Raw genomic sequence first — 11,359 nt, 5'->3', positions numbered from 1 at the left:
TTTCACAAGAAAGGTAGAAAATGGGCTGAATAGAAGTCATATGTGCCATGTTAGGGCCATTTTGTGTTAATATGCTCTTTTAATGTGATTTCTTTCCTTATACACATATAACTAAATAATATTGACATTTTATGAGATAAATAAAGTTCATTTACTAAGAAATGTAGGAAATGGGCAAAGTAAGGTCATATAGGCCATATTCGGGCCATTTTGAATAAAAAGCGTCATAAAACTTAATAAAATGCTCTCCTATACAATTTTAGGGCTTAAACACATACAACTACCCAATATTGACATGTTATGAGAAAGAAATAGTTCATTTGATAAGTAATGTAGAAAATGGGCTACATAGAAGTCATATAAGCCCTATTTGGGCCATGTTGAGTAAAATGCGTTGTTAAACTTCTTGAAATGCTATATTGATGTGATTTGTAGCCTTAGACACCTAATATTATCCAACAATGACATGTTATGAGAAACAAAAAGGCTATTTCACAAGAAAGGTAGAAAATGGGCTGAATAGAAGTCATAATGGCCATATTAGGGCCATTTTGTGTTAATATGCTCTTTTGATGTGATTTCTTTCCTTATACACCTATAACTAGATAATATTGACATGTTATGAGATAAATAAAGTTCATTTAATAAGAAATGTAGGAAATGGGCAAAGTAAGGTCATATAGGCCATATTCGGGCCATTTTGGGTAAAAACCGTCATAAACCTTAACAAAATGCTCTCCTATACAATTTTAGGGCTTACACACATACAACTATCCAATATTGACATGTTATGAGAAAGAAATAGTTTATTTGATAAGTAATGTAGTAAATGGGCTATATAGAAGTCGTATAGGTAATATTTGATAAAATACATATTTTTTGCCTAATTAATTATTTTTAAAATAATGTTTTTGTATTTCAAGTTTTGCAAGGTCAAAAAGGATGGTCCGTTGACAATCAAGGAGCTTAATGAAGTTCGTGACATGTTGGCGTCTTTCATCACCTTCAACATGTAAATGGCATGCATTGTAATTGTAAATTATTTATGTTAACTTTTGAACTATATATAACTTATTATTCATTATATATGTGTACTTACTATTATTTGTATATGTAAGCAACTTTTTTTGTTTTTTTTTTTGTATTGCGTTTGGCAATATTTATATCTATATATATATATATATTGAATTCTTGTATCTAATATTATAATAATTAATAATATTATTATTAGTTATTATAATAATAAAATTATTAATTATTATATTTAATATAATTGCTGGAATTACAGGTTATTATTATTGCAGGTTTTTTTTAAAAAATATTATTGCACGATGGAAAAAAAAAACGAAAAAAAAAAATATACAAAAGGCACCGGTTAGGCAGGAACCGGTGCCTAAACTATCCACCACCCAAAAAAAAATGGCGGGAAAGCAGTATTAGGCACCGGTTAACCGGTGCCTATTCTACGCAGGTTTTTGGCACCCCTCAAATAGGCAGCGGTTCAAACCGGTGCCTTAGACCGGGTTTGAACCGCTGCCTAATGCTTTTTTTCTACTAGTGTGTTAATCCCCTAACTTGAACCTCACTGTGATCATACACTAAAGTACGGTGGCGTCCAAAAGGGAAGAAGATAGAGTAAAAGAGTCGCCAACAAGTTTTAGGAACTTGTAAACCGTTCACAGGGTGAAGGTTACACCCCTTAACGATCCAAGAGATCGTCAACTCCATAAGGTCTTGAACCAAATAAGGGTTCGGGGATGAAGGTACAAATCCAACCTAAAAGAGATTGAACCTGCTTTAATAATAGGCCTCTACTTTATTCTGATCGTATTCATGTGTGCTTTCTGACTAACATGCAATCAATAGGATTAACCCTGAACCTGTTTATCTATATTGGTTGAATTTAATGCACAAATAAATCTATTATTGGCGATCACTTGAATTATAATGAAATTAACCCTAAACAAGATTATTAATTATCTTATTAAGCGCGATTACAAGTACCAAATTCCCTTTAAACATGCATAAAAGGCGTGATCAAACAATAACAATAAATATCAAGCAACATAATAATAAATAAATAATAACAACTATAACAATAATCATCATAATAACAATTATAATAATCATAATCATAATAATCATGTTAAAGCATAATAATAGTAAGATCCTAGGCATGATACTAACAAGATTAATAACAAACCCTAGCATGTCACTAAGCAATAAAAATCAAATCTTTAACCCTAACATGATACTAACATTCATAAATATTAGGAAGAACATAGGAAGCATCATACTTTTAATCATACTTAATATTAAAATTACCCTAGACATGATACTAGGAATCAAAATAACAACTTAAGCATGAACTCTATATCATAATATTAATAAAAATCATTAAAGCACTTACTTGGATGCCTCGTACCTCTTTCTAATAACAAAATACACACGTTAGTAACTTCAAGGAAAATAATAAACAAACAATTAAATTAAATAAAGAAAGAGAGATTTGGGACCAAACCCTCAGAGATTAAACCTTTCACGTCTAGGGCGAAGGCAACTTCGAACTTGGCTAGGTGTATCTAGATCTAATGAATGCGGAATTTTGTATTTAAAAGCTAGTTTAGAAAAGAGAGAGAGAGAGGGTAAAATCAAGAGAATCTTGATGAGAGTTGGTGAATGATTATGGATGAAAATTGGTTGTTGATGAGAATTGCTGAAAACTGGTTTTAGATGAAAACTGGTTATAGAAAATGGAGTTTTTAATACGTTATTTATAGAGAAAATCAGCCAAAAAGATAAAATATCAAAACAGATTCTGGCGCACGTGAAACTGAACCAGCGCCAACGGTGGCTGTTGGCGCCAGGCGCCAACATTAGCGCCAGGCGCCAAAGCTGGCGCTAGGCGCCAAAGCTGGCGTTTGGCGCTAATCTGGAAATTTACGCATTTTCTTAAAATCAGATAAAAATTGTCGTACAGGAGGATAAAATCATATTTCCCTCAAAAATACTCTTGATTTAATTAAAACTCTGAAAAGTCAACAAAAGTCAATTTATCAATGCTAATTAAATTAGGAATGAAAAGAACCTTCTAGAAGAATCTAGAAGACTAAAACCATTCCTAATTTGCATTAGGAATGATAAATCATATTAGGCCCTTCCCTAGATCATTGGGCCGCATATAAGGCTCAAATCGGGCCCAGTTTAGTAATTTGGCCATAACTTCCTCAATATTCTTCGGAATTGGGTTTATAATATATTGTTGGAAAGCTCTTGTCAAGCCCCATCCAACTACACTACTATTGGACCCATATCATGGACCAACCAAACTGGATTGGCTGTTTTCTTAAAATAAGTTTTCAAAAACAGAGAGAAGAGAAAAGAAATTAAAACTATCCGCAACACTAGACTTTCCACACTTTCACTTCATTCGATTATGATTAGACGTGAAAGGTACTCATCACCGGGTTTGGTTTTGGGGAGACACAAATGGGTGTCTACAATCATATACCCCTAAACTTTTTTAAATTCATCTTACACCCCCGAGTTTCACAAAAATGAACCATATACTCTTTGGTGACTAATGATTGCTAATTTCGTCACTCACTAGGGTTAATTATGACCCGAAATCACCAAATACATTCCCCTACCCCCGAAACTACACACATTTTGTTTTGGCACCCACAAAACCACCTCAAATTTTGTTTATTCATCCTATAAATCAATCATACAAAAATGGTTTTAGAGATTTGGTGTGGTTTTGCGAGTAAAGAAAGAAGAAGAGTGGTTTTGGGGATGGAGGGAGAGATATAAGGAGAATTTTATGCATTATAATTAATTAAATTCCACTCATATTGTTGTCATAAGGAGCATGAGCATATGGTAAATTTTGTAACAACTTAAGGGTATATGGTGAATTTGAAGAATTTCAGGGATACATGGTGAATAAACAAAAAACTCAAGGATATATGGTGAAAAAACCGTATATTTTTATTATGTTAGTAAAATATTATAGTCAAATCTAATAATAATGAAAAAAGACCAACATCCCATATATTCTTAGACTGATGGAGTAAAAAGATTCACTTTAGCATGTTTTGAACCTAACATTGCCCAAATGTGTCTAGATTTGTGAAATAAGGATTCATTGTGACATAGAATCATACTAATTGTCGTATGAAAGTTTACTTAAAAATTAAAGTTGGAACAAAAATTGGCCAGTCATTTGGCCTTTTTTTTACTTATATGATTTTAATGTCTAAATGCATCTAAATTTCCGTAGACAGGTCTCATTTGTCTTCTAGAATCATGAAAATAAGTTAATCTGTCATACCCCAAATTTTAAGGTGGACAGTGGTGCCTATTTCTGTGTTCACCACGAATCAGCTGCTGCCACCTGTACCATATGCTTCCAGCTCTACCAATTTCCTCCAGTTGAATTTTTTTTCTTCGCGCGTCTTTCCTAGTTAAACTTCTTCATAATTTCTCAATTTCTTGTTTACAATTATCATTCATAAATTTGTTGGGCGTCAATTTTCTCTCTCCTCTACTTCTCTCTCTTCGATTTTCTATCTCCTCTTTTTTCTCTCTTCGTTGTCATCAATTGCTTATCACCATTGTTGATTCCTCTGTTCTTCACTGTAGTTCATCTCCATGGATTTAATTTTTATACCTGAAGTTCTTGATAGTGTAGGTTAGATTCTTTATTTCAATTGATTATTTTCATTAATTAGGTTTTTAATGTAGTTTTTGAGTAATTGTTGAGTAACTGTTAATTTTTGTTAATTTTTTGAATTGATAATTATCGCTAATCAATTTTGGATTTTTATTTGTTGATTTGAACTCATTGTATGATTAGGTTTTATTTAGTTGCTGAGATTTTGATTTTTTTTCATTGTTTTTCATTTATTCATTTATTTGATCTCATTACATAATTATTAGGTTTGTTATTTGCTTAATTTAATTTTTGATTTTCTGAAATTTGAAGTTTAATATGATTCTGAACATCGCATAATTTTTATGTTTAATTAGTTGTATATTCTTGATTAATTTATGAAGTAATCAAACTATTGATCTATTTTATGAAATTGTGAACAGATTTTGATTTCATATTGTATTGTATTAATTTGTAATGAATTTGATCATTTGTAAATTAAATTGTTCATGAATTCTTGATTCTGAAAATTTGGATGATATGATTTCTTGCAGAAGAATTTATGGGAAGAATTTGAAAGATATACATATATTTTAGTTGAAAGTGTGTTGAATTTGATTTTTTATTTTAATTGCGGAATTTTAGGTTTAATTTTGTATTTTATGAATATTATTTGTTTATAATTCGTATTAAGCACTTTACATGGTAATTACTTTTAGAAATTTTTATCAACAGATTAATATTATTATGAACACTGTTATTATATTTATGAACCTCTAGGTTATTTATGAGTTCCATTTATGGAACTCATTTGATGAGCATTTATGTTGTTTTTACCTTCTTTCCATAGCTTTCTTTCTTAATAAATGCTTAGTTTTATGCCTTTTCCCTTTATTTCCCTTTTCTCTCTTGTTTTATGTTTTTATAGTTTTTCTAGTCTTTTCTCCTTTATTTTTTCTCTTTTCGTGGTTGTAGATATTGTACAAGGTTCGGGTCTCGATAGTGATGATTTTCCAAGTTGAAAGATGCTTGTAGAGTAAGCTCATAGCATTGAGAAAGCTCAAGATGCAAGGAAGTGGATGCTCCAAGTTCTAGCTCTTGCGCTCTCGAGTCGTGCTCCCATGAAGTAGTGTCAAACCCACCAAAAGTGCTTAAACTTACTGCCTATACCATCATGCATCATCCGTAGTTTGCGGATTCATTATCGAGTGCACGAGCGGCAGAGAAAGTCGGAAGAAACCCAGATTGGAGAGGGCCCGCAAGCCAGGCGCGCTGACGCACAACCTTGCAGCGCGGGCGCGCGTGGCTCGGGAGAGGGCGTGCGCCTCTTCTTGCGCGGGGTCTCCTCCCTGTTTCCGGCTTTGTTTGTTTTCCTTTTCCGCGCCTCTATAAATACCTTTCTTTAATCGATTTTTGTAAGAAGAATTAGACATAATTTTGATCATATTTCTTAGCTTAGTTGAGAGGTTCTCTCTCTAGATCTAGGGTTAGTTTAAGAGTAGATTTTAGAGAGAGAAAGTGAGGAATTTTAATGGTGATTAAGATATTTAAGATTCAATGGTGACAATTGTGTTGATGATCTTCTTCATTATCAATAAGCACTGCTAACTCTACCTCATCTTATTGTTTTACTTAATTTCATGTTTGTTTGGCTTTATTTTGATGTTTGATTCTTAATTAGTGTAAATGTGTAATGATGATTCTTGAGTAGTTGTTTGGCTAGGAATTGGGTGAAACTTGTATGATTGATTTATTGTGATTAATTTAGGAATTGTGTTGATTGATTGTTGAGATTAAAGTGATTAATGGAAGTTGTGCATGTGTGTAATTCGATTAGGCCTTGAGAATTATGCTAGATTGCATTGTAATTGCTAATGACACGAACAATTGATTTAGGAATTACAATTAGCGATTGGTTTAGATTGTGATTCTCTTAGTTTCTTATTCGTAGAGACATCAAGCTTAATGATTAGGAGATAGCTCTTTGATTCCAATTCATTGGCCTTATCGTTATTCTTCACAACCATTGATTATCATGTTTGTCCCAAGTTGTTGCAATTGTCATGATTACTTGTTGATCTTTGTTCCTAGTGTTTTATTTCCTTGGTTGTTTGTTTTTTTAGTTGTTAGTTTTACCTTTACCTTCGTCTTTGACCTAGCTTAGGCACATAATTGAGAGCGCTTGAACATTACCGTTCCTTTGGGTTCGACCCTTGACTTGCCTCTATACTAGTATTTAGGTTGGTTAAGTGTTTATAAATTTAGTTTGACCGAGGAAGGATTAGCTTCAACGACCTAGTTCACCCCTCGTCAGTTATTTTATTGAACCTTTGATCATGTATGTTTTTAAAAATAAAATTGTACAAGTAATAATGAACATCCTTTTTCTTTATTTGAACTTTTATGTTTTATTTTTGAACTATAGTAACGTTTGTTATGCATTTTGTTTGTTTATTGCAGGTTATAAGTATGAAGTTGTTTATAAGGAAAGTGAAGTGTCTAAATTGAAGTGAAAACAAGTCAAAAGTGATGCAGAAGCATATGAAATGTATAATGATTATGCATTTAGGCATGGATTTAGTATTAGGAAGGGGAAAATTCGATATGTTGGTACTTCAAGTGTTTGGAGAGGCAGAAACTACCTATGTTCAAATGCTGGTTTGAAGGATACTTCTTCTAAGATGCCTAGGAAGTTTTCTAAGTTGGATTACCGTACATGTTATAAAGCTTTTATTGATTTTGTAATTGATGAGAAAGGTGTATGGACTGCTGTTAAACATAATACGGATCACAATCATGCTATGATACCTGTTGAGAAGAGACATCTCCTTAGGTCTCAAAGAAAAATTCAAGGTGAGCATTTGAAGTTCATTAGTACTATGAGGGCTAGTGGGGTTAAGGTTACTGATTCTGTTCGTGCTTTGAGGAAAGAAGTTGGTGGATCTCCTAATCCATGCTACACTATTATTGATGTTTATAATGCTTTAGCTACTAAAAAAGCTAGCAGATTAGAAGGTGGTGATTGTAATGCTTTGATCAAGTCATTTGCTGCAAGACAAGCAAAAGAGAGGGACTTTTATTATGAGTTTGAGGTGGATGGAAATCATGTCCTTAGTAGTGTATTTTGGAGGGATGGTAGAATGTGAAGGGATTATGAAGCGTTTGGTGATTTGATGATCTTTGATACCACCTATAGAACCAACAAATATGACATGGATTTGTGCTCCTTTCGTTGGTATGAACCATCATTGCAATAATACCATGTTTGGAATGGGTTTTGTCCTTGATGAAAAGACCAGCAGTTTTGTATGGTTGTTTGAGGCTTTTATGAGATACATGGGAGGATGTCGAAACCCCATAACCTTAATGACTGATCAAGCACCTTCAATTGCTGCTACAGTTAGACAATTATTTCCAAGCACTCGGCACCGTTTGTGCACTTGGCACCTTGGTGAGAATTCAAAGACCAATATAGGAGGGACTCAGAATATTGAAAGGGTTTCTAGAAGTATTTGATTATTTGCTCAAGTATTGTGAAAGTCCTGCTGAATTTGAACATTACTGGCCAAGGTAATATTCCTTTACATTTATTTGAACTATTGCTTTTATATTTTGTGCTTTTATGTTTGTAAGCTGAACTATTACATTTACATATATGGGTACTACATTTACTGAAATTAACATAATATATTTATATTTGAACATGTATGTTACATATTTGAATTTCATGTTTAAAGATATGAACCTTTCTTTTTATATGAACTATTATATATTTAATTTTAACATGCTTATTTTCTATGTTTTGCAAGTGCATATGAACATAATGTTACATGTTCTGAACTTTTATTGTTGTAATTTGAACAGTTATGTTATCTTTTTTTTATTTTTGGTCTATTGTTTTCTGTTTTTTAATAGAATGCTGACAAAATACAAGAGTTCATAAAATGATTGGTTAAATCACTTGTATGATATCAAAGAAAAATGGTGTCCGGCTTATTCAAAAGATTAATTTTTGTGTGGAGTTTTGTCATCCAAAAAGAGTGAAACAACAAATCATTCAGTTTCCAATAGATCGAATAAAACAGATGGTTTGAGTGACTTTTATAGTACTTTTCTAGATGTTATATCGGAGTGGAGGAGTAAAGAAAGTAAGCAAGATTTCCGATTTTTGAGGGGGTAACCGTCATCGTGCAGTAGCTAATGTCAGTTTGCTCATACACGCTAGGAAGATATATACTATTTATGTGTATGTGATTTTTGAGGATCAATTTGCAAAAGGTATTTCATGTTGTCAAGAGAGAAAGCATGAAGATAATGAGACTATTTGTTATTATTTTTGGAGGCCAAATAAGGACATTATAAGGCATGAAGTTAGAAATTCACGTTCAACATCAATTGCACTTGTAAGTATTGGAGTGAAATGGGATTGTTATGTAGACACTCTCTTTGTATATATAATATACATTGTGTTCAAAGGATTCCAAAACAGTACATAGTGAAGAGGTGGACTAAGAAGGCTATGTGTATTCATGATACCGATAAAGATACATGTCAAGAGGTTAAAGTTGTTCCTTCTGCTGTTTGGAGAATTCAAATGCTTAGAAAGTATGGTTAGTTAGTGACATCATGTCAAGATGATCTTTTAGCTAGAGCTGAAGTTGTGAAGTTGAGTATACTTTTCATATGTTACGTGAAAAGGTGGAAAGTCTTATGGGTCCAATTGATATTGAAGATGTTGAAGTTGGTGAAGAAGCTAATGAAGCTAGAAGGTAATGAAGAAGGGTTTCCTATAAACAATACAAAAATATCTAGGAAAAAGGGTGAAAGAAACTACAGGCCAAAAAGTATTGTTGAGAAAGCGTGAAATAAAGCTAAGGGTTGGAAAAAGAAAGTAGATAAATATAAAGATGAAGTCAGAGCTACTGTCGAAAAATTGGTTATTGAGGTACTTTTGAACCCCTTTTCTTGTTCTATGAACTAATAGATTTTATAATTGAACATCTCAGAATTTATTTTTATTTTGCAGGTTTTAGATGATGAAGGAGATCCTTTGATTTATTCACAGCCAACAACACAAGGTTCAAATATCTCTGTACTTTCAAAGAAAAAAGGTGTTTAAAGTAAAAATAGTAAAGCTTGAACCAACGCTTCTCATTCATCATCAGCAAATGTAAGTATTTTATTGAACATTTTAATTGTTTTTATGAACACTTTTTTTTTTATTATATATGCTTAATTTCATGTTTACTTTTAGATTTTGGTGAGGGGGTTAGAAGTGGTTCCTAAGCTTCAAATGTAAAAGGATTCAAAAATAGTAACCCTTCAACAAAATCTACTCAGCAATCTTCAACTAATGTAATCATAAATTCTTCTATTTTTTAAAATTTGTTTTGCACTTTAGTTTTTATTTTATGAACTTCTAATATTAACTTTTGAACTTTTGTTAATTTTGTAGGTTTTTGAAGATCAATCATCCAATAATTTTCAAGGAATTAATTCTTCTCAGCCATCCTCATCAAAAGCTTCAAATACCTTTCCAACAACTAATGTTAATCAGCCTTCCTCTGCAAATTTCTCAAGAGCTACTCAGCCACCTTTATCAAATGTAATTTTTTTTACTGAACTTTTTATTAGTTTTTTTTTTTAATTTGTATTTTTAGATTCTGAACTAACTTAAATTTTCTGTAGGTTTCTAGTCATCGAGCTTCAACTAATTCTTCTCAACCATCCTCATCAAAAGCTTCAAATACCTTTCCAACAACTAAGCCACCTTTATCAAATGTATTTATTTTATTGAACTTTTTAAAGTTTCTCTTGAATTTATGTTTTTAAATTATGAACTAATTTGATTTTTCTGTAGGTTTTTGGTCATCAAGCTTCAACTAACTTTCCATCAATTGTTGCTCAGTCTTCTTTTAGAAATGTATCTTTTTTACTGAACTTTCTTTAATTTGTTTTGAACTTCTATTCTTTACAATTGAACTTTTGTTAATTTTTTTAGGTTTTTGAAGGTCAATCATCCAATAATTTTCCAGGAACTAATTCTTCTCAGCCATCCTCATCAAAAGCTTCATATACATTTCCAAGAACTAATGCTTAGCCTTCTTCCGTAAATTTAACCTCTTTACTCAATATTCTTTACATTTTTCAAAAAACTTTATTCATATATATATATATATGATTTTTTCCTTTTCTTTAGCCAATGCCATTAATTAACTATTATAAGTTACATCCAAAACATTTCATAAAATCATATAATATAATTGTGATTATTTTGGTTCATATACTTTCCATTTCTGTAATTAATATTTTCCATTCTAGGTATGTGATTTTAGACTAATATCTAATGTAATTTTAAATAGAAATAGATTTTCCAAATGTTTAATATACAAACCTAAAGTAAAATTAAATTAACTTAGATTAAAATATACATCTAAAAGTTAAATATATAAATATATATATATATATATATATATATATATATATATTCCAAGTTAAATTTATTTTAAATCAATGATAATGACAATAATAATTAAAGATTTTGGTGAATACGATGGGTAAAATATATACTTCGTATTAGATTGTAGCTACTAAAGTGAAAGGTTTGACAAGAATTTTTTTTTTTTTAACGGGAGATGGAAAATGAATTAATCTACTTCTCTTATATAATTATGTGGAGAAATATTCATTTATTTTTCAATAAAT

The 11,359-nt window shown here is 31.4% G+C and overlaps 1 protein-coding gene across 1 annotated transcript; it reads left to right on the top strand.

Moving 5' to 3' along the window:
- The first annotated feature begins 7,200 nt into the window (after window positions 1-7,200).
- Window positions 7,201-7,800, top strand: LOC110690100. Its single transcript, XM_021866922.1, has one exon. The coding sequence runs from the start codon at window positions 7,201-7,203 to the stop codon at window positions 7,798-7,800; it is 600 nt and encodes a 199-aa protein (XP_021722614.1).
- Window positions 7,801-11,359: the final 3,559 nt, after the last annotated feature.

This window comes from Chenopodium quinoa, unplaced genomic scaffold (assembly GCF_001683475.1).
Source record: "Chenopodium quinoa cultivar QQ74 unplaced genomic scaffold, ASM168347v1, whole genome shotgun sequence".
NCBI lineage: Eukaryota > Viridiplantae > Streptophyta > Magnoliopsida > Caryophyllales > Amaranthaceae > Chenopodium > Chenopodium quinoa.
The sequence above is the reverse complement of the archived record's forward strand: the minus strand, read 5'-3'. Positions and strand labels throughout refer to the sequence as shown.